Below are 25,341 nucleotides of genomic sequence, written 5' to 3'. Positions count from 1 at the left end.
TATATATATATTTTTTTAACATGAGAATCAATGGGAACAGTAGAGAAATGTATGTGCGTACGGTTCCATCCAGTTTTTGACATATGGTTTTTGACTTTGCACAGTTTTTTCCTTGGAATTTGAATCAAACAAGTGAAGCTTTTCATAATGGAATGAAAAGTTAAAAACGTATATATGTTTTTTTCTTAAAAATACAGATGCAACCCGACTTCATTTTTCAAACCATATACGGTTTTTAACCATATACGGATTACAATTTGTATACATGTTTTGAGGAATCCGTTTTTTTTTTTATCAAAAACCTGATACTTGATTGATTTAGTTCTAAGATTGTGTTATATTTATATGCAGAAAACCAAATAAATAAATAAATAAAATTTGTTCTAAAAAAACAAAAACAAACATAATACAGGGTGTGAGTGGGTATATATATATATATATATATATATATATATATATATACATATATATATATATATATATATATATATATATTTGTGTTCCCTAACCCATGGTACTCCAGCTACTGCAAAACTACAACTGTTGTAGTTTTGCATAAAGTAATGAGCCACAAATTGGGAAATGCAGATACTGTATATAGTACACTATCCAACATTGTTACTATCATATCTAGTACAAAATGTACCAATGTCATTGTCCTCGTAATGTACGACAATGCATTTTGGATGGCTAAAATCCGCGCCAATGTCCACATCCCCACCTGACAAATCCCTTTTCCTTAGTCCTAGGGCAATAGTACTATTAACAATAACCCTTTGGGAGGATAATCCTCCCGAGTGGAAGGAGGCCCTATATGTAAGGTCCCATTAAAACAATACTTTATTGGTATGCTCTAAAAACATGAAAATCAAGAAGCATCTATGCTGTTCCGACCTTTTTTTCCCCATGGTATTTACTAATTTACTCCACTTCCGGAAACTTTATACATGCTTTAACCACTTAAGGACGGCAGGCGTATCCATACCGTTTAAAAGTCCTTAAGTACTGAGGGCGTATGGGTACGCCTGTGGGAATTTCGGTGCTAGCCAATCGCCGATCAATTCAGAACTGCGATTCCGGGCTGATGGGGTCTCTGGTGACCCGATAGCTCGGAAAATAGGAATGATCAGAGATGTCCGAGACATCCACGATCATCCTGCAGGATAGGAGCGAGGTGGCAGTGATGCCACCTCCTCCTATCCCCTGCCATTGGTCAGTTAGGACTAACCGACCAGAGGCATTTGGGGGCGGGGGGTTAGAGTTGAAATCCCTGGATGTTGGGCAGAGGGAGGGGGGGGGGGGGTTTGAGATGGTGGCGGTTACCAGAGTCGACGGGACCAGCGATCACGGCGTATCGGCGGCAGTGAGGAGGCAGCGGTGGAGGCAGCAATGAGGATCAGTTGTAAGTGATCTTCACTTCTGCCTTCTAGGAATTGCCAAACTACAACTCCCAGCATGCCCAGACCGCCAAAGGCTGTCTGGGCATGCTGGGAGTTGTAGTTTTGCAACATCTGGAGGGCCACAGTTTGGAGACCACTATACAGCGGTGCCCAAGCTGTAGCTCTGCAGATGTTGCAAAATTATAACTTCAAGCATGCCCAGACTGCCCAGGCATGCTTGGAGTTGTAGTTCTGTAACATCTGGCGCTTCAAATGTTGCAAGAATACAACTACCAGCATGCCTGGACAGTCTCACCATGCTGGGAGTTGTAGTATTTCAACACCTGGAAGAGCACAGTTTGGACACCACTATACAGTGGTCTCCAAACTGTTCGCCTCCAGTTGTTGCATAACTTCAACTCCCAACATTGTGAATACACCTTGAGAACCATAACTTTTAGGCTAGGTTCAGACTAGGGAATTTCCGACAGAAATTCCATTTTAAAATTTCAGTCCGAAATTCCGCTTGCTAAAAAGTACATGCGAGTCAATGGGATTACCGTGCACCTGTTCATACTTCAGATTTTTTCACTCGGAATATGCGTGTCTAATTTCCGCTAGAAAATTTCCGCATGAAGAAAGGCGGTGCTCTTTCTTCACACGGATTTCATCAGCAGAATCCCATTGACTTCAATGGGACTCTCATTTCCCGGCTGATTTTTGTTCAAAGCGAAATGTAGGCAGATTAAAAGCGTATTACATGCGGAAAATCCGTACAGATTTGAGTCAGAAATTTAAATATGATCAGCCCACTGGTTCTTGGACTAGCCCACATTGTAAAAAATTGACTGACCTGGTTTGGGTCATGTGATCACATGGTCCAAAAGGGGCTGAACTTGGCTCTTAGCACTCCCACTGTTTTCTGCTTGTAATTGAAGTGGAAATTTAAGGCGGATTTGGTGGCGTTATTTCCATGCGGAATAGCGGCGGATTACTCACGGAAATGACAAAATTAGGCAAGAAACTGAAAAACTCCTTTGGAGGCGGAAAATAGTCGCAGAAAATTTTGCAGGCAGACAGTCGGAAATTCCGTAGTCTGAACCTAGCCTTATTTTTCCTTCTACACAACTAGGGCTCATTCACGCTACAGCATTTCAACCTTGAGATATTCTGGGTAGAGATTCCATATGGTGCTTGCAAAACAAGGCGGCACTAGGACCGTTTTGAAATGTTCCATCTCAATAGACGGCAATGCATTTCAAGGTGAAAGAATTAACATTTTTATTCTTTCAGCAGAGTCTGGGGTCCGGAATTTCCACAGAGGAACGTCACTGCAGAAATTCTGTAATGTAAATGGTGCAGCAGAATACCATTGAGCACTTGGAAAAGATGTATGGCCGGCATTTATCATTGTAGGTGTAAGTGAAGCCGACATTTATCATTGTCTTTAGACAGTTGTTTTTTTTGTGTCTAGAAAAGGCGCACAGGTTTTTTTTGCGCCTTTTGGTTTACACATTTCTGCTAATTTTGAGTTGCAATACACATGATACTGAAAAGTCTCCGAAACTACACCAGCCCAGACTTGGCTTAGCTTTTTGGTGTATGTGAAGAAAGAAATTTCAGAAAATGTCACCTGCACAAAATTTAACAAATGCTCAGGTGTAGAAAAATGCTTCACTTACACCTACAATGTTAAATGCCGCCCCCCCCCCTTTTTTTTGTGTGTGTGCTGGTAATGTGTAGGAGCACCACATTTATTAAATGCAGGTCACATCACATTTTCTGAAATATCTCTCTTCACATACACCAAAAAACTAAGCTAAGTCTGGGCTGGTGTGGTTTTATAGACTTTTCTGTGGCTTTGCGCCTTTTTTGCGCCTTTTCACAAAAAGGCGCAGTTCATATAACTTGTCCATATCATGTGTATTGCCAAAATCAGTGGATTGCAACTCAAAATCAGCAGAAATGTTTAAACCAAAAGGTGCAAATAAACTCTGCTTATGCCTTTTTTGCGCCTTTTCTATACACAAAAAACAGTTTAAAGACAATGATAAATGTCAGCCGTATGTGTTTTGTAAATGGACCCCTACAGGTCTTGTTTTTTTGTGGGAACAATTGTATGTTTTACTGACACCCTCCATTTTACTGTAAAATATGCTGAGAAACAAATGAATATTATTTGTGGAATAAAAATAATAAAAAATACAGAATTTTGCAAATTGAGGGGGAGGTTGTTTTTGAACCGCCGCTCATCAAATGGTAAAATTGACATTATCTTTTATTCTTCAGGTCAAGAGTATAACATTGGTACCCAATTTATATAACTGTTTTATTGTTTTTATTACAGTACATTTATTTTTTGCTGTATACGAAAATGTGGGCATCTATGCTATTGTGTGCACCAAAAAATAAATAAAATAAAATAAAAAAATGCATATTAGCTACAATTTGTTTTTTGTTTAATAAATCAATGGGTAATGGATTAACACAGCAGCATCCATTAACACACTTTTTTTCCTGTAAAACTTATACATTAAACAGACAACAATAACGCAGAGTGAACGCACAATTTTGATGTACTACTTCTCTGAAATTAAATGGGTTAAAAAAAAAAGAAAGTGTGAGGGCTAATTATATATATATATTTTTTGCCTTAAAGGTAATCCACCATAAGGTGATTTTAGTATGTACCTGGCAGACAGTAATGGACATGCTTAGGAAGGATCTGCGCTTGTCTTGGGGATAAATGGCTATGTTGTGAGATTATCATAATACTGTGGCTAGCTTTTTGTGAACTAGTATTTCCTGTTTGACTTTTCTTTTTTTGACTACAAATTCCACAATTCCATTTTCCTCCCTCCCACACATCAGCCACCCCACCCATTGAAACATAAATTAGCTGCATCCATCAAAAGACCTGTGGTTTTCAATCAGGGTGCCTACAGCTGTTGCATTAGTTGCAGATTTATCTCTCTCCCACCAAGCGATTGCTCCATCCATTGAAGCAGACAGGCTCCCTGTCATCAGCTGACTAGTGAGTCAGGTCTCGGCCGCATTGCAACTTGGGAAAATTCTGAGACAACAGTAATTTTGTATTCTGTTAAAAATAAATATTGGGGTGAAAATCACAGAAGAATTGTGAGAAAACCGTCACACACGGGTACAGACACTATATTATGAACTACACTAACTTTACAGCCCCTGTAGCATAGTAAAATGAAAAAAAAAAATCCTGGAATACCCCTTTAAACATTCTTTAACTTTTTTATGACGTTAGAAAGCCTATATTATTATGAGCATTTTTTTTTATTTTTCTACAAAAGTTAAAAATCAAATTTTTGTGGGGAACAATAAAATTTTGAATATATATGTGTATATTTACGTATATGTGTGTGTGTATATATATATATATATATATATATATATATATATAATTATTTTATTTTTTTAACTTCTGTACAGCAGCTCCCCCTAGTGTCTAGTGCACAACATATGCAGTAACAGGTTTAGGAAACTAGGGGGAGCTGCTGTACAACTAAACAGCTCATTTATAAAAAAAAAAAATTGAAAGTGAAGCATTCCGGCAGTCACTGCTGTCACAGCATCGGCAGCTCGAGACGGGTAAGGGCCATCAGGGGAAGGGGGACAGGTAAGGGACACTGAGGTCTCCTGGCAGAGCTGTGTCATCACGAGGGGCGGCCCTGAACACGGGAGCGCGCACACAGCGTTCGGAACAATAAACTTCCGGAAGCAGGGCAGCGGAGTACCCCTTTAACCCCTCAGATGTCGTGATCAATAGAGATCACAACATCTGTGGGAATTCGATCATCCAGCATGGCGGCCGGAGGTCCCCCTCACCCGCCTCCGGCCATCTCCAGGGGTCTTCTGCTCTGGTCATAGATCGAGCAGACCAAAGCAGAAGATGACCAATAACACTGATCAGTGCTATGCCCTATGCATAGCACTGAACAGTATTAGCAATCAACTGATTGCTATAAATAGTCCCCTATGGGGACTATTAGTGTAAAATAAATAATAATAAAAAAAAGTAAAAAGATGTGAAAAATCCCCTCCCTCAATAAAAATGTAAATTGTCCCTTTTTCCCATTTTACCTCCAAAAGTGTAAAATAAATAAATAAAATAGAAATAAATTAATAAACCTATTTAGTATCGCCACATGCGTAAATATCCGAACTATTAAAATATAATGTTGATGATCCCGTACGGTGAGCGCGGGGGGGGGGGGGGGGGGGGGTTGAGTCCAAATTTGCTACTTTCTGGTAACATTTTATTTTAAAAAAAAATTGATAAAAATTTTATATTTATATAAAAAGTACAGATCACGGCGCAAAAAATTAGCCGCTTATACGGGAAAATGAAAACGTTTGTAGGTCAGCAAAATAGAGGGATTTTAACCGTACTAATTTGGTTAAAAAGTTTGCGTTTTTTTTTTAAAGTGGTACAATAATGGAAAAGTATGTAATGATGGGTATCATTTTAATCGTATTGATCCACTGAATAAAGAAAACATGTCATTTTTACCGGAAATTGTACTGCGTGAAAACAAAACCTTCCAAAATTTTCTAAATTGCGTTTTTCTTTTCAATTTCCCCACACATTTTTTTTTTTTTTTTGGTTGCGCCAAACATTTTATGGTAAAATGAGTGATGGCATTACAAAGGACAACTGGTCATGCAAAATACAAGCCCTCATACTCGTCTGTGAATGAAAAAATGAAAGTTATGATTTTTTAGAAGGCGAGGAGGAAAAAACGAAAACTTAAAAATAAAATTTCCATGCAAATAAAATAGTAACTGGGCACCGTCTGGATATATTCAGCCCGTGACCCTCCTTGTTCAGCCAAGTCCAAGCCACTAGATCCAGGGATGCAGCCAGGTCTGGGGTGCTCACGGATATATGCAGTCCATACAATCACCATCAGGTAAGGAAAGACGGAGCACTAACCTCAGACAGGCCTTAGATGCAAGAACAGGGGGGTGCTGCCAGTGGGCGACGGTCCGTTATCGCGCATATCGTGCTTCGTCAGGCGATACGCCCGATAACGGACCGCCGCCCACCGGCAGCACCCCCCCCCCCTGTTCCCGCACCATCTCCACCTCCCTGCTATGTCGTGTCTTCTTCAATTAAAGAAGTTTGATTGCATCCAAGGCTGTCTGAGGTTAGTGCTCCGTCTTTCCTTACCTCATGGTAAAAATAAAATTTGCTGAGTCCTGAAGGCCAAAATGGGCTGAGTCCTTAAGGGGTTAAGGACCCAGAGCTTATCTGTATGCCCTGGTCCTGTTACCGGTGTTTGAAGTATGCTCTAGAACTGAGCACACTTCAAACCGGATGGGTGCCGACTGCTATCAGCAGCCAGGACCCACGTTAATGCTGGGCATAACCGATTGGGCCGATACGCCGGCATTAACCCTTTAGATGCTGCAATCAAATTTGATTGAGGTGTCTAAAATGCAGGGTTAATGATCCTGGCAGCTCAGCAGAGCTGATCGGGACCATCGCAGTAATAATGCCATATCCCTATTAGCTGAGTGGATGACGGGAGGGCCCTTACCTGCCTCCTCGCCTTCCGATTGGTCCTCTGCTACCGCAGGAAGCTTTAGCAGGCTGGAGTAGCAGAACACCGATAACAATAATCAATGCTATGCTATCGCATAGCATTGAACAGAGTATGCAATTGAAAGATTGCATGGTATAGCCCCCTATTGAGGACTAAAAGAGAATCCTTTCACAGGCGATGTCTGAGAGCACACTGCAGGCTTAACCCCTTAGGGACTCATTTTCATCTTAACCCCTTAAGGACTGAGCCCTTTTTCACCTTAAGGACTCGGCCATTTTTTTGCAATTCTGACCACTGTCACTTTAAACATTAATAACTCTGGAATGCTTTTAGTTATCATTCTGATTCCGAGATTGTTTTTTCGTGACATATTCTACTTTAACTTTTGTGCAATTTTGTGGTAACTTGCATCCTTTCTTGGTGAAAAATCCCAAAGTTTGATGAAAAATTTGAAAATTTTGCATTTTTCTAACTTTGAAGCTCTCTGCTTGTAAGGAAAATGGATATTCAAAATAATTTTTTTTTTATTCACATATACAATATGTCTACTTTATATTTGCATCATAAAATTGATGAGTTTTTACTTTTGGAAGACACCAGAAGGCTTCAAAGTTCAGCAGCAATTTTCCAATTTTTCACAAAATTTTGAAACTCGCTTTTTTTCAGGGACCAGTTCAGGTTTGAAGTGGATTTGAAGGGTCTTCATATTAGAAATATCCCATAAATGACCCCATTATAAAAACTGCACCCCCGAAAGTATTCAAAATGACATTCAGTAAGCGTTTTAACCCTTTAGGTGTTTCACAGGAATAGCAGCAAAGTGAAGGAGAAAATACACAATCTTCATTTTTTACACTCGCTTGTTCTTGTAGACCCAATTTTTGAATTTTTGCAAGGGGTAAAAAGGAGAAAATTTTTACTTGTATTTGAAACCCAATTTCTCTCGAGTAAGGACATACCTCATATGTCTATGTTAATTGTTCAGCGGGCGCAGTAGAGGGCTCAGAAGGGAAGGAGCGTCAAATGGTTTTTGGGGGGCATGTCACCTTTAGGAAGCCCCTATGGTGCCAGAACTGCAAAAAACCCCACATGGCATACCATTTTGGAAACTAGACCCCTCGGGGAACGTAACAAGGGGTAATGTGAACCTTAATACCCCACAGGTGATTCACGACTTTTGCATATGTAAAAAAAAAAAAATTTTTTTTACTTAAAATGCTTGGTTTCCCTAAAGTTTTACATTTTTAAAAAGGGTAATAGCAGAAAATACACCCCAAAATTTGAAGCCCAATTTCTCCCGATTCAGAAAACACCCCATATGGGGGTGAAAAGTGCTCTGCTGGCGCACTACAGGTCTCAGAAGAGAAGGAGTCACATTTGGCTTTTTTGAAGGAAATTTTGCTCTGGGGGCATGCCGCATTTAGGAAGCCCCTATGGTGCCAGGACAGCAAAAAAAAAAAAACACATGGCATACCATTTTGGAAACTAGACCCCTCGGGGAACGTAACAAGGGGTAAAGTGAACCTTAATACCCTACAGGTGTTTCACGACTTTTGCATATGTAAAAAAAAATAAAAAAATTTACCTAAAATGCTTGGTTTCCCAAAAAATTTACATTTATACAAAGGGTTAAAGCAGAAAATACCCCCCAAAATTTGAAGCCCAATTTCTCCCAATTCAGAAAACACCCCATATGGGGGTGAAAAGTGCTCTGCTGGCGCACTACAGGTCTCAGAAGAGAAGGAGTCACATTTGGCTTTTTGAAAGCAAATTTTGCTCTGGGGGCATGCCGCATTTAGGAAGCCCCTATGGTGCCAGGACCGCAAAAAATACCCACATGGCATACCATTTTGGAAACTAGACCCCTCGGGGAACGTAACAAGGGGTTAAGTGAACCTTAATACCCCACAGGCGTTTCACGACTATTGCATATGTAAAAAAAATAAAAAAAATTTTACCTAAAATGCTTCTTTTCCCAAAAACTTTACATTTTTAAAAAGGGTAAAAGCATAAAATACCCCCCAAAATTTGAAGCCCAATTTCTCCCGAGTATGGCGATACCCCATATGTGACCCTTAACTGTTGCCTTGAAATACGACAGGGCTCCAAAGTGAGAGCGCCATGCGCATTTGAGGCCTAAATTAGGGATTGCATAGGGGTGGACATAGGGGTATTCTACGCCAGTGATTCCCAAACAGGGGGCCTCCAGCTGTTGCAAAACTCCCAGCATGCCTGGACAGTCAACGGCTGTCCGACAATACTGGAAGTTGTTGTTTTGCAACAGCTGGAGGCTCCGTTTTGGAAACCATGGCGTACCAGATGTTTTTCATTTTTATTGGGGAGGGGAGGGGGGTTGTATAGGGGTATGTGTATATGTAGTGTTTTTTACTTTTTATTTTATTTTTTGTGTTAGTGTAGTGTAGTGTTTTTAGGGTACAGTCGCACGGGCGGGGGTTCACAGTAGTTTATCGCTGGCAGTTTGAGCTGTTGCAGAAAATTTGCTGCAGCTCAAACTTGCAGCCCGATACCTACTGTAAGCCTCCGCCCATGTGAGTGTACCCTGTACATTCACATTGGGGGGGACCTCCAGCTGTTGCAAAACTAAAACTCCCAGCATGCGCTGACAGACTGTACATGCTGAGAGTTTTAGTTTTGCAACAGCTGTAGGCACACTGGTTATGTATCACGGAGTTTGTGACCTTACTCAGTGTTTCAAAACCAGTGTGCCTCCAGCTGTTGCAAAACTACAACTCCCAGCATGTACGGTGCATGGTGTAAGGTGACTGCTGGGAGTTGTAGTTTGCAACAGCTGGAGGCACACCGGTCGTGAAACACTGAGTTAGGTAAAAAAAAAAACTCTAAGTTTCACAACCAGTGTGCCTTCAGCTGTTGCAAAACTACAACTCTCAGCAGTCACCGACAGCCAACGGGCATGCTGGGAGTTGTAGTTATGCAACCAGCAGATGCACCACTACAACTCCCAGCATGCACTTTAGTTGTTTGTGCAAGCTGGGAGTTGTAGTTATACAACAGCTGAAGGTACACTTTTCCATAGAAATAATGTGCCTCCAGCTGTTGCAAAACCATAAGTCCCAGCATGCCCATAAGGGAATGCTGGGAGTTGTGGTGGTCTGCCTCCTGCTGTTGCATAACTACAGCTCCCAGCATGCCCTTTTTGCATGCTGGGAGCTGTTGCTAAGCAACAGCAGGAGGCTGTAACTCACCTCCTGCTGCTGCTTCATCGCTGGACTGTCCCTCGCCGCCGCCGCCGTCGCTCCTGGGGCCCCGATCCCAACATGGACGCCGGGGATCGGGGTCCCCAGCACCCGGGGTCTTCTTCCCGCACCCGCTCACGCCCTCCGGAAGAGGGGCGGAGCTGGTGCGGGAGTGACACCCGCAGCAGGCGCCCTGATTGGTCGGCCGGTAATCCGGCCGACGAATCAGGGCGATCGTGAGGTGGCATCAGTGCCACCTCACCCCTGCAGGCTCTGGCTGTTCGGGGCCGTCAGAGACGGCCCCGAACAGCCAGTAATTCCGGGTCACCGGGTCACTGGAGACCCGATTGACCCGGAATCGCCGCAGATCGCTGGACTGAATTGTCCAGCGATCTGCGGCGATCGCCGACATGGGGGGGCATAATGACCCCCCTGGGCGATATGCCGGGATGCCTGCTGAACGATTTCAGCAGGCATCCGGCTCCGGTCCCCAACCGGCTAGCGGTGGGGGCCGAAATTCCCACGGGCGTATGGATACGCCCTGCGTCCTTAAGGACTCGGGATGCAGGGCGTATCCATACACCCTGCGTCCTTAAGAGGTTAAAGGGGTATTCTAGGAATTAACAATTTTTTTTTTATTTTTTATATCAACTGGCTCCAGGAAGTCAAACAGATTTGTAAAACGAATTCTATTAAAAAATCTTAGTCCTTCCAATAATTATCAGCTGCTGAAGTTGAGTTGTTCTTTTCTGTTTTGAGGAGAAGCGGTTTTCTATGGGGATTTGCTTCTACTCTGTACAGTTCCATAGCCAGTTGAGATATATATACATATAAAAAAGTTTTTTTTCCTGAATTTCCGTTTTTTGCACTTTTTCCTCCTTACCTTCTAAAAATCAAAACACGTTCGATTTTGCACCTACAGACCCATATAAGGACTTGTTTTATGCATCACCAATTGTAATTTGTTATGACATCACTTATTTTATAACATAATCTGCAGCAAAACACAAAAATTATTTGTGGAATGAAAAAAACGCCATTTTGCCACTTTTGGGGGCTTCCGTTTCTACGCAGTGCACTTTAGTAAAAAATGACACCTTAGCTTTATTCTGTAGGTCCATTCTGTTACAAGGATACCCAATTCATGTAGGTTTTATTTTATTTAACTACTTAAATAAATCCAAAATATATGCACCAAAATTAGTATGTGGAGCTGGAAAGGGTGCAGAGACGCACGACTAAACTAATATGGGGCATGGAACATCTTAGCAGAGGAGTTACAATTGTTTAGTCTTGAGAAGAGACGTTTAAAGGGGTTGTGCGCTGCCCTGCAGTTCGGAGCTCCGATCACAGCGTCCGGAAGTTCATTACTCCGAACGCTGTGTGCGGGCTTCCGTGTTCGTGGTCGCCGGGGCGTGACATCACGCCCGGCCCCTTCGTGACGTCTTGCCCGCCCCCTCGTGACGTTACGCCCGCCCCCTCTACCAAAGTCTATGGGAAGGGGGCGTGACAACGGCCACGCCCCCTTCCCATAGACTTTCGTTGAGGGGGCGGGAGAGACGTCACGAGGGGGCGGGCGAGACGTCACGAGGGGGCGGGCGAGACGTCACGAGGGGGCGGGGGAGACGTCACGAAGGGGCCGGGCGTGACGTCACGCCCGCCGGCCGCGAACACGGAAGCCCGCACACAGCATTTGGAGTAATGAACTTCCGGACGCTGTGAGCAGAGCTCCGAACTGCAGGGCAGCGCACAACCCTTTAAGGGGGGATATGATAAATGTATATAAGTATATTTAATGGCCCATACAAAAAATATGGAGAAAAACTGTTCCAGGTTAAACTCCCCCAAAGGACGAGGGGGCACTCCCTCCGTCTGGAGAAGAAAAGGTTTAGTCTCAAGGGGGGACACGCCTTCTTTACCATAAGAACTGTGAACAGTCTACCTCAGGAACTGGTCACAGCAGGAACATTTAACAGCTTTAAAACAGGGTTAGATACATTCCTGGAACAAAATAACTTTAATGCTTATGAAGAAATATAAAATCACATCCCTTCCCCAATATCACGCCACACCCCTACCCTTCAATTCCCTGGTTGAACTTGATGGACGTATGTCTTTTTTCAACCGTACTCTATGTAACTATGTTTAAAATTGTCATCGTCTGTCCCCTATTACTTTCTTATTTTTCCACATATGTTCGGACATTTACGCATGTGGCGGTACCACATATGATTATTTTTTTATTACATTATTCTATTTTAAAAAATGGGAAAAAGGGGGGGGGGGGGGTGATTTCAACTTTTAATAGGGAAGGGGATAATTAACTTTTATTAACTTTTGCTACAACTGGCAATATTCTGATTGCATATACTGACCAATGCTATAGCTTGGAGCCGATCGGACGACAAGGACACCGTAATTATGTCGCAATAGTCCCGATCATCTCCACTGAGCTGCCGGGATACTTTTGGTTTCATTTTAGTTTAAAGGGTTAATGCTAGGCATCAGCCCGATCGGCAATGCCCGGCATTAGCCGTGGGTCCTGGCTGCCTGTAGAAACCGGGACCCACCAGGTTTAACCAGTTCTCTGCTTGTGAGAACGGTTTAAACTCTGTTAGTGGGACCAGGACGTAGTGGTACACCCTGAGACCTCAAGGATTTGGTAACGGGGCGTACGCATACACCCTGCGTCCCCAAGGTGTTAAATAGCCAGCCAGACAGGTGCAATCAAACAAGGTCAGCTGACCAGCCCCGACAGCTAGGTGTAGCTCAGCAACCAAAACAAACAAAAGAAACTTCAGAACACGTTAATCCTATGGGTTCTGACAAGGGCCATATACAATCCATGGATGCATATTACCAGAGGCGTAGCTTGTAGCTTCTGGGCCCAGATGCTAAATCTGTTACAGGGCCCCATGTGCCAATTAGAATACTGGTCTCTTACAACGCAGATGTGTTTTGGGGCCCCCTTAGGCACCAAGGTCCCGGAACGACTGCTATCTCTGTGGGGTTACCACAGGGCGTGTAGGGGGATGGGGCAGATGGTATTAACCCCAGGGGCAAGATGTTATTAACCCCTAATGTTTGTGACACCAGAGTGTTTTTTCCGGTAACCACCCGAATGGTAGCACCGCTATCCCAAGGTTACTCAGGGCAATAATAGTTCAAGACCATGTAAGGGTTAACGGCAGCTTTACTGAAGTTAGACAGTTGTTAAAGTCTTTACAGCTAGGCCAGAATCCCAGAGAATCGACCAGTAACACGGGAAGGGCCTTGCAGCTTGCTGGGACTTGCAGTACTTTTGTGTCAGACTTCAATACAGCCACTCTGACTATAATTGACTTGACTACTGACTTGACTTTGGTAGAGACAGCAGACATAGATGAGTTTACTTACTGACAATGTGGCTGGTGTACTGGACACAGGATCTGTGATGTCTGTGCTTTGCTGTTCCTCAGGATCCAAGAGAGAGATCATAATGGCTCCCCCTCTTATAAAGGGGGGCTAAGCAAGAAGCCCATAGGTCAAGCTAGTTCTTTCCAGTCTGACCACAGTGCTCTCTGCTGACAACTTTGTCCATATCAGGAACTGTTCAGAGTAGGATAGGTTTGCTATGGGGATTTGTACCTGCTCTGGACAGTTCCTGATATGGACAGAAGTGTCAGCAGAGAGCACTGTGGTCAGACAAAAGAACTATACCACTTCCTTTGGAGCATACAGCAGCTGATAAGTACTGGAAAGATTAAGCAGAAGTTATTTACAAATCTGTATTTGGCACCAGTTGAATAAAAAAAAAAAAAACATTTCCACCAGAGTACACCTTTAACCTCTTCAGGACTCCAGGCGTATGCATACGCCCTGCATCCCGAGTCCTTGAGGACCTGGGGCGTATGCATTCGCCCGTGGGAATTCCGGTCCCCGCCATGCGATTTTCTGCTATTCCTGGCTGATCGGGTCTCTGGTGACCCGATCACCCGGAAAATAGGGATGAAAGGAGCAGTCAGTGACAGCCCCGATCATCCTGAGGGATAGGAGCGAGGTTGCAGTGCTGCGACCTCCTCCTATCCCCTGCCATTGGTCAGAACTGATTCTGACCAATGGCAGCGCAGGACAGTGGGTTGCCATGGCAACCCCCGTTCTGCCCACCCCCTGGATGTCGTACAGAACGGGGGGAGAAGATGGAGACCGGTACCTTACCTGAAGATGGCGTGGGGACCGAAGATCATCGTGGAGACTGCAAAGATGCCAGCTCAGGTAGGGAAATGATGGTGCGGGGGGTGTAATGAAAGTGAAAGTAAAGCGATCTTTACTGCGGCTGTCTGGGCATGCTGGGAGTTGTAGTTTTGAAACATCTGGAGGGTCACAGTTTGGAGACCACTGTTACAGTGGTGCCCAAATGGTAGCCCCCCAGATGTTGCCAAACTACAACTCTCAGCATGCCTAGACTGCCCAGGCATGCTGGGAGTTGTAGTTCTCTAACATCTGTCCCTTCAGATTTTGCAATTTTCATGAAATTTTTGAAAATTGCTGCTCTACTTTGAAGCCCTCTAATTATCTCAGAATCAGAATATTCGGTAAAAGTGTTTTAGAGTTATTAATGCATAAAGCGACGGTGGTCAGAATTGCGAAAAAGGGCTCAGTCCTTAAGGTGAAAAAGGGCTGCGTCCTTAAGGGGTTAAACTCTGTATTTGCAGCAATCACTTCTGCAGGAAGGTTATGTCATGTATCCACTACTCTATCAGTAAAGTAATACTTCCTGATATTACTGCATAAGGCTAGGATTTTTGCCCTGCGATTGTTGCCACAGTTTTTCCCTGCGTTTTTGCGTTTTTTTCTGGCGTTTTTTCTTGCGTTTTTACTTTTATGTGGAATTTGCCGTTTTTGGCCCCTTTGGCGTTTTTTATTTTTTTTTTACAAAATAGTTGGCTACCAAAAAAATAAAAAATAAATAAAAGGATGCAGTAGGGATGTAAAAATGTATTTAACTAAATGTTTATTTTTTTATAACAACAGTTTTATAATTTTTTTTAATAAAGTGTGTGTGTGTTTTTTTTTTTTTTTTAAACATTTTTTATGTAGTACTACTCCTCCCAGCATGGAACACACTGTTCCATGCTGGGAGTAGTAGTACCTGTACTATAGACATATCGCCCCGGGTGTCAGTCTGACACCCGATGCGATCGTCCATAAAATAGCAGTGATGTGGCTCTATACAGCGCTCACATCTCTGCATCTCTGCTCCATTCACATCACTCATTCATATTTTCCGCCCAGAGCTGTGATTGGTTGGATGGTTGCAGCCAATCACAGCTCTGAGGAAAAGATGAATGAATGAGCGGCCGTCCGTAGTATAGTACAGAGCAGGGATGCGAGCCATGTAAAAGCTGCTCTGCATCTCTGCTATACAGGGCCGGATTAATGTAGGGGCTGATGGAGCTGCAGCTCCAGGTCCCTACAGTAAAATAGGCCCAGCCAGCCGCCAAAAAGGCCGCCGAGGAGCGGGCCCCCCTCCCTGCCACTACACTACGCTACATGCTTCAGCAACAGGCAGGGACCTCGGGCGCTGCCCGGGCCCACCGCTGCCAGCACTATTACCTGCAAACGGCGCGGGCCCCCTTGCCACAATCATATGGCACCGCCATCAAGTTAATTAATCAGTAATGTGCACGGGTCCGCCGTCACATTCTGGACATCCCTGTGTCCCGAAAGATCTTTTCGGGACACAAAGATGTCTCGTTACCTCTCTGCGGCGGCCCCCCGCGTTAACTTTAAAAACGCAGGGGCCGCTGGGAGATAGGGCACGCAGGGACGTCACTGACGTCCCGTGCGTGCGCCCATAGCAACAGCAGAGCGGAGCAGCGAGGAAGAGGACGCGCGCGCATGGTAAGGTAAGTTAAGTTGCCAATAGCAACTCCCTCCGGCGAGAGTCAACCCCGCCGATAACAATGCCCCCCCCCCTCTACCCCCTCTACCCTCCCCTCCCCGGTCATTAAATCACTGTGTATTCTCCTGACTGTGTCCCATCAGTGCTGTAGTCACTGATATCTTTGTGCGGCCGAGTAATAAAATTGCTTTGCGTTTTCATTTTATATATTATGTAAATATTTTCATAAAAAGGCCCAGAAAAATTCTCAGCACCAGGCCCATGATGCTCTTAATCCGGCCCTGCTGCTATAGACAGGATGGTCACAGCGGGTGTCAGTAGTGACCCCCACTGTGATGTGTCCTTAAGCAGGTACTCCTACTCCCAACATGGAGCACACACTGCTCTATGCTGGGAGCTGTAGTACCTGCATTAATAGACAGATCGCAGCGAGTGTAACTTCTGACACCCGCTGCGATCTGTCTATGAATGCAGGTACTACAGCACCCAGCATGGAGCAGAGTGTACTCCATGTTGGGAGTAGTAGTACTTGTAGTTAAGGAAAGATCACTGCGGGTATCACTCCTGACACCCGCTGTGATGCTCCTGTATAATGTATGGATGCGACGGCCGCTTTCCTATGGTACCCTGCACGCCCATATATATACACATATTCCTATTTCTCACAGAGAGCAGTGATTGGCTGGAAACTTTTGTTTCTCCATCAAAGGCGTGTGCGTCTAGGATGCGTGTGGATTGCCGCCATCAGAGCCACACGCATCCTAGACGCACACGCCTTTGATGGAGAAACAAGAGTGCTCGCATGAATCCCTGAAGAATCCGAAAGGAGGAAACGCGTAGGATGGAAGCTACAAGTGTGAACACCGACCAGGATAAGAACGAATTATGAACTTTACAACAAATAAGCTAAGTGGAAATTTAGTGGAATAGTGCAATATACGAACAATGCAATACATAGTGCAATATTACCTGTGCAATAATTGAGGGGACTGTGTATGTCAATAGAAATAGTGCAATATACAAAGTGCAATAAGGATGGTGCAATAAGAAGTGGGCAGTACAATTCATGATATGTGATATATGGACTATGAGGTATATGCATGAACTACAAAGGGACTGACACTAAATGGTTTATGCAAACGATCTAAACACTGCACTCAATAAATACATGGCACTGTACAAATAAGAAATAATGCATGGGCACAGACCATAGATCACACCCAGGATTTACAAAAAACGCAACTCCTTGGATATAGTATGAACGCTACTCCTTGGATATAGTATGAATACTATTATAAGAACAGCAGCACTTTACAAGACACTAGTCTGGAGTGAAACTCAAATATCTGGAATCAGTGTGAAATTACTACAAGCACAGTAGCACCTATTAGCACATTCCACTAATAGCTTATAGTGACACCAATCACTTTAAGGGTGCGTTCACACGGAGTAAATGAAGAGTAATTCACGCTGAAAAATTTTCGGGCAGAAAAATAAAAAATGTTCGTGCGAAATTTGCGCGCAATTTGCACGGAATTGCGCATGGGCATGGGGGAGTAAGGCTAGGTTCAGACTACGGAATTTCCCACTGTCTGCCTGGAAAATTTTCCGCTAATATTTTCCGCCTCCAAAGGCGTTTTTCAGTTTCATGCGTAATTTTGTCATTTCCGCTAGTAATCCGCCGCTATTCCGAGCGGAAATGACACCACCAAATCCGCCTTAAATTTCCGCTTCAATTCGGCGCCGAAAACTGGGAGTGCGCTGAGAGCCAAGTTCTGCCCCTTTTGGACCACATGACCCGACCCTGGTCTGTCAATTTTTTCAAGTTTGGCTGGGGAAGTAAGCTGCTGAGGTACAGACATGAGCCGGCAAGCCTGTTCCCGAATGTGTATAAGCACAGAGGATGTAATCACTGAGGTATAAACTATGTCACATACTATTTGATGTATCCCAATAGGCATTTGCGTGTTTTTAGGGTACAGTGTACTATGGGCCGGAGAAGATCTGCATTTAGTAAAGCACATGTTTCCAAATACCCATACTTTGCTAATGGGAGCATGTACAGTGTAATATGGCCATGAGGAGATCTGCATGTAGCCCAGCACATGTTTACAAATACATCTAGTTTTATAATGGCAGCATGTACAGTATAATACGGCCATGAGGAGATCTGCATGTAGCCCGGCACATGTTTACAAATATATCTAGTTTTATAATGGCAGCATGTACAGTATAATACGGCCATGAGGAGATCTGCATGTAGCCCGGCACATGTTTACAAATATATCTAGTTTTATAATGGCAGCATGTACAGTATAATACGGCCATGAGGAGATCTGCATGTAGCCCGGCACATGTTTACAAATACATCTAGTTTATAATGGCAGCATGTACAGTATAATACGGCCATGAGGAGATCTGCATGTAGCCCGGCACATGTTTACAAATACATCTAGTTTTATAATGGCAGCATGTACAGTATAATACGGCCATGAGAAGATCTGCATGTAGCCCGGCACATGTTTACAAATACACCTAGTTTTATAATGGCAGCATGTACAGTGTAATACGGCCATGAGGAGATCTGCATGTAGCCCGGCACATGTTTACAAATACACCTAGTTTTATAATGGCAGCATGTACAGTGTACTATCGGCTTGAGGAGATTTGCATTTGGACAAGCACATGTAGTTCTAAAAATATGGTGAATCTGGTATTCTAAATTTTTATTTTGTCCCAAAATTTTGGTTGTAGGCAGAGTGTCGTCCCTGGATTTGGGATAAGGGCCATGGTGAATATTTTAATAGAACCAGACGTGAAGAAGCATGGCATGAGATTGCAGTAGCCTTATTTGACAACTTTGATCAAATGTCTTCTTCAATTCAGAATGAGATTTGTAAGTTTGGTATAATTTATTTATTTATAACTTGTACAATTTAACAACATCAAATAATGAAAAGGATGCCAATCTAATTTTTCAAAGTAACATACATCTTTGTACTTTTAATTCCTCGTGTACACTTTTATCTTATTAAAAATTATAAAGATAGTTGAAGTTGATCCCCTATTTCTATCCCTATTTATCTTTGTGTTTATATTCCCTTGGTGTACACATGTACATTAATCATAGCCCTATATAACAATCAACAATAATTGAATTAACCCTTTAACGACGCAGGACGTATATTTACGTCCTGCGCCGGCTCCCGCGATATGAAGCGGGGTCGCGCTGCGACCCCGCATCACATTGCGTCGGTCCTGGCGCTCATCAACGGCCGGGACCCGCGGCTAATACCACACATCGCCGATCACGGCGATGTGCGGTATTAACCCTTTAGAAGCGGCGGTCAAAGCTGACCGCCGCTTCTAAAGCGAAAGTGAAAGTATCCCGGCTAGTCAGTCGGGCTGTTTCGGGACCGCCGCGGTGAACAGCTTGCAGGACACCGGGAGGGCCCTTACCTGCCTCCTCGGTGTCCGATCAACGAATGACTGCTCCGTGTCTGAGATCCAGGCAGGAGCAGTCAAACGCCGATAACACTGATCACAGGTGTGTTAATACACGCCTGTGATAAGGATGAGAGATTAGTGTGTGCAGTGTTATAGGTCCCTATGGGACCTATAACACTGCAAAAAAAAAGTAAAAAATAAAGTGTTAATAAAGGTCATTTAACCCCTTTCCTAATAAAAGTTTGAATCACCCCCCTTTTCCCATAAAAAAAATAAAACAGTGTAAATAAAAATAAAAATAAACATATGTGGTATCGCCGCGTGCGTAAATGTCCGAACTATAAAAATATATCATTAATTAAACCGCACGGTCAATGGTATACGCGCAAAAAAATTCCAAAGTCCAAAAAAGCGTATTTTGGTCACTTTTTATACCATTAAAAAATGAATAAAAAGTGATCAAAAAGTCCGATCAAAACAAAAATCATACCAATAAAAACTTCAGATCACGGTCCAAAAAATTAGCCCTCATACCGCCCTGTACATGGAAAAATAAAAAAGTTATAGGGGTCAGAAGAGGACATTTTTAAACGTATAAATTTTCCTACATGTAGTTATTATTTTTTTCAGAAGTACGACAAAATCAAACCTATATAAGTAGGGTATCATTTTAATCGTATGGACTTACAGAATAATGATAAGGTGTAATTTTTTACTGAAATATGCACTGCGTAGAAACTGGCGTTTTTTCTTCGATTTTGTCGCACAGTGATTTTTTTTTCCGTTTCGTCCTGAATTTTTGGGTAAAATGACTGATTTCACTGCAAAGTAGAATTGGTGAAGCAAAAAATAAGCCATAATATGGATTTTTAGGTGAAAAATTTAAAGGGTTAGGATTTTTAAAAGGTAAGGAGGAAAAAACGAAAGTGCAAAAAACGGAAAAACCCTGAGTCCTTAAGTGGTTAACGGATGATTTTGCTTGAATTTTTGTACCTGGATCTTTGTTTATTATATTTTTACAAGCTAAATTTTTTTATTTTTTTTTTGTACATTTTAAAATACTATATAGTAAAGGACTTCCAAAACCGATGGAAATCTGCAAGCGACTATTTTGTGAAGGGTATCAAGAAAGCAGAAAAAAGTGGGTCAACTGGTGGCAAAAGGAAAAAAATACCCTATGAGGACCAACTTCAATTTTTACGCCCTAACAGAGTTCTCCGACCGTAAGTACATGTTCAATTTCTGCATGCAGGTTTATCACCCATACTCCCCCTTCCAAAAATATCTAAGCTCCTAAAAATTTAACATCTGTTTATTCTAGAACTTCAGGCAACTTTCAGGCACCATCCAATACACAACAAGATGCAGATGAAGAGCCAAGGTCTGAGCCAGTAAGTTCAGACACACCTTTGGAATCTGAAGCACCAGGCCCATCCAATCCGTTGGAAGATTTGTACCAACATCTGGATGTAGAGGAGGGTGTGTCTAACCTTAGCAGTGATCTGCCCCCCAGCACTACACCTACACCAGCTGCTGGTGAGATTGAAGAGATGGAAGAAGCCACTAACATACCTTCTTCCAAACAACCACCAGACCACCCACTGCTCAAAGGACCCGTAGATCCCTCCGAATAACTGATAGTCAGCTTGAGGTTGAAAGTCAAGCTCTATCATTTATTTGGAGGGTTGACAGCAGTGATGACAGTTCTTATTTTGGGTATGAAATGGCATCTTGCTGCCGTAAAGTGGTTCTTGACCGCCAAAACCATTTTAAAGCATACTGTCACGCTGTTGTGCAAGTCTTTCTTTCCTCCCAGGCCCTGCCTCCATTAGAGGATATGATTAAAAATTTGCACATCACAGCTGGACACAGGGCCCCCAGCCTTCCACCACCTGCACACAATATTTCCACACAAACCGAGGGTTTTTATGTGGGTACTTACAACCCCCCGCCTTCTCGGTCCTCTTCTGGGGTTTACCCTTACCATCCTCCCTTTCAAACACAATACCCTAGTAGCAGTGTAATTAGCCACCACAACCCCTCTGCATCATCTGCATTGGAGTCTTTTTCCTCTGAACCCATATATCACAATTGTGCATTTTCTGTCCAGATATTTATCTTGTAAAAATATATTTGGAAGGCATTGTTGCTTTCAAATGTTAAAAAATGTTTTAAAGTGTAATTTTATGGCTAGTTCGCCAAATTTTCAATTACACTTAAAAAATCAAAATGTTGTGTCTGGTAATTTATTAATCCAAATATAAGGAGATCCTCAAGGAGTTAGGGGGTCGCTAAACTTGCTTTGGTCTTTTATATTGGGATATTGAGCTTTCAACATATCCATGGTCAAGTATAGTTGATTCAACATTGCAATTTAATGTAGGTGGAAGATTTTAGATTCAATGACATTGTCATTATAATCAGTTTGCCAAATCACTACACTATAATCTAATCACATTGACCATTGATATTTTGTGGCATGTCTATGACAAAATATACTACTTTGAACTATTTTCCACACAGGACCTCAGGATGCCATGGTTAATACACACAAAATTTGTAATCTATTTTTGTCTAATTTGGTTTGAAGTTTATGACACTTGTATGACAAGTAAAATACATCTCCAAATCAATTTGAAAACCAATACTGAATACATGATATGGTAACGAAAATTTTTTAAAAGACATAGAGGCAAATTATAACTTGAGTTTACTACTCATCCTTTTGTAAAAAAAAATAATAACACACAAAATTAGGCATGATACAACATTTACAAAGGGTGATGTTCTTCATATCTCACCCAAAAAAAATAAAAAATTAGCATCTTATTGTGTGTAGAAGACATCTTCAAATGGCCAACCTGTTTAGCAAAAAAGGCTGTCAATTTGTCCAGGTAACGGCACCTTCAGTAGATAGGAAATAGGAAGAGAATGCTTCTCTAACCACTATCGCTTGTTGAGCTGTGCGGCCAGAACCCCATGACCCAGCAGACTCACCCCACGACACATGTTCCTCCTGTTCTATATCGGGGCTAGCATAGTCCAGAATATAGTTGTGTAGAACACATGTCGCTTTAATGACTGACTCTACTGTGTCAACATCCAACTGAATAGCAGTGCTCAAGATCCTCCACTTCCCAGCCATGATCCCAAATGCGCACTCCACGAAGTGCCGTGCCTGGGTAAGTCTCTGGTTGAACACTTGCTTCCGGTCATCAATTCCCCTTTGTGGGTATGGGCGTATCAGGTTCGGCAGAAGTGGGAAAGCCTCATCAGAGACGAAAACATAGGGAAGTGGATTCAGGGTAGCAGGAAGTGGCTTTGGTGGAGGCAGAGTCACTTGATTTTGAAGGACATGACGGCCACATTCTGAAGACATCAGCACCCGTGAGTCCCCGGTACTGCCATAGGCGCCAACTTCAATAGCAATAAACTTGTACTGAACATCAGCCACCGCCATCAGGACTACAGAAAAATACTTTTTATAATTGTAGAAGCGTGATCCTGATCCCGGTGGCTGCTGTACACGAATATGCTTACCGTCGACAGCGCCTATGCAGTTGGGAAAGTGGTCAACAGACTGAAATCCTGATGCTGCCTGAAGCCATCTCTCCTGGTTTGGACTGGGCAACGAAATTTGCTGCATGTACTGCCAAATCATGGTGCATGTTTCCTTCACAATACTGCTAATGGTTGATTTGCCAACACGGAATTGCAAATGTAACGAGGCATAACTCTCCCCAGTCGCCAGAAATCTAAAACAAAAACAAAAAAATAAAAAGACGAATGACCAAAGGTCACATATAAAACTATGTCAACATTATAAAATCATAACATATATATTTGAAAATAATACAAAAATCATAGAAGATTTAGATTACATTCTAATGAGTTAAAAAAAAAATTTAAAGAAGAGAAAATACAATGTTTGATAATTAAACTCCACATAGGAAACAAAATAATATATTAGATTTACCTCAAGGTGATCAACAGACGCTCCATTGGTGAGATTGCTTTGTGCAAATGTGTGTGGGAACGCTGAAGATGGGGTCCAACAATGGCCAAAAGATTATCAAATGCCTCCATTGGCATACGGACAAAGTTATAGAATTTATCCAGATAACTACAATAGAAATTAAAAAATAAATAAATAGGTAACAAACACATAAAAAATTTACAGGATACATAATACACACATACCGTCTGAGCTCAGCATAAAGATGACCAATATGACCAAGGTCGTCACACAGCTGATTTATGGGGTGAACCCAATAACGGCGAAGATTCCTGGCCTCCAACTAAAAACAACATACAAAATGAAACCTATTTCACATTGGTCCAACACATGTAAAGTTGATTCAAACATCCTTAAAAATTTAAAAAGAAGTTTGACAATAAATTACCTGACGCTGCCTGCGACGACGCAAGACATTCACCAAAATGCTCATCAAAGCACGCATCTCAGGGGGTTGCAAGTGCGTAATTGGTGGTTCCTCAGCAGGAATGATTGCAGTAGAAGCCAGATCCGACATTATATTAAATGAATGTGGAGAAAAAGCTGAAAGGAAGCCAAACACCAAGCCACAAGAAAAAGCACACCAAAAGGAAAATGGAGATTGCAAACTGGATATGGGGCGTATTTAAAACGAAGAATGTGAGCTAGTCCAAGAACCAGTGGGCTGATCCTATTTAAATTTCTGACTCAAATCCGTCCGGATTTTCCGCATGTAATCCGCTTGCAATCTGCCTACGTTCCGCGTTCGAAAAAAAATCCACCAGGAAATGAGAGTCCCATTGAAGTCAATGGGATTCTGTGGCGGAAATCCGTCTGAAGAACGAGCACCGCCTTTCTTCATGCGGAAATTTTTAAGCTGATTTTCAAAGCGGATTTTCCGTTTCACAAATTCCAAAGTGTGAATTTGTGAACGGAAACCCATTCACTACACCAGACATTTTAGCAAGCGGAATTTCTGACGGAAATTTTACATCTGAATTTCTGTCGGGAATTCCGTAGTCTGAACCTAGCCTAAGAAGTGAAGGATTTTTCTGCCATTTCCGTGCAAATTGCGCGCGAATTCCGCGTAAATTGCCTGCGAATTGCACGTGAATTCCGCGCGAAAATGATGTCGGGCGGAATTTTTTTTTTTTTTACCATTGACTTCAATTGATTTCTGCTAGCGGATTCCGCTTGAAGAATGAACATGTTCTTTCTTCAAGCGGAACAGAATTCAGCGACGGAATTCTGCTAGCAGAATTTCCGCAGTGTGAACAGGACAGCAGAAATAACATTAAAGTCAATGGGCAGAGGAGATGTGCATTCATTTGTAGCGTAGAATTCAAGAGGAATTACTCGAGTAAATTCCTCTTGAATTACTCCGTGTGAACGCACCCTAATGCCTAAATATAAAGAATAAGCAAAAGTGACAAACAATAAACAGATTTTTTTTGGTGCACTTTATGGACATTGGACAATATCCCTGGCGGTCTAATGAAAATATAGGAAATAAGGAATACAAGTGTTTTTAATAAGGAATAATAAAATTGAAGTTTTAAAGGTACATTCTTTTCATATTTTTCAATTGTTTGGGAGACTTCTACTATTACTGGTAAATGTATACCTGTCAGTGCAATACAATATGTGTATCTATACGGCAGTGCAGGGGACCATAGTAGAGCGGCCGCCGCATCTATACATTATACAAGAGGATCACATGGGACCCCGGCGATCTGTCAATTAGTACAGGTAACTACTACTCCCATCATGGAACAGTGTGTTCCATGTTGGGGGTTGTAGTAATACCTAAAAAAATTTAAAAAAATAAAAAAATAAAAAAAGG

General features: G+C 42.5%; 1 protein-coding gene across 1 annotated transcript; it reads right to left on the bottom strand.

The window, feature by feature from the left end:
- Positions 1 to 22,385: 22,385 nt before the first annotated feature.
- On the bottom strand, positions 22,386 to 24,092 carry LOC130294893 (uncharacterized). The gene is made up of 4 exons (XM_056545041.1): positions 23,908 to 24,092; positions 23,705 to 23,802; positions 23,481 to 23,627; positions 22,386 to 23,259 (listed from the first exon to the last, which is right to left on the bottom strand). The coding sequence occupies exons 1-4, from the start codon at positions 24,034 to 24,036 to the stop codon at positions 22,386 to 22,388; spliced, it is 1,248 nt and encodes a 415-aa protein (XP_056401016.1). The 5' UTR covers positions 24,037 to 24,092.
- Between the last annotated feature and the right edge of the window lie 1,249 nt (positions 24,093 to 25,341).

The sequence above is a fragment of the Hyla sarda genome, chromosome 11, assembly GCF_029499605.1.
Source record: "Hyla sarda isolate aHylSar1 chromosome 11, aHylSar1.hap1, whole genome shotgun sequence".
NCBI classification, from domain to species: Eukaryota; Metazoa; Chordata; class Amphibia; order Anura; family Hylidae; genus Hyla; species Hyla sarda.
This window is presented reverse-complemented; position numbering and strand designations above follow the sequence as displayed.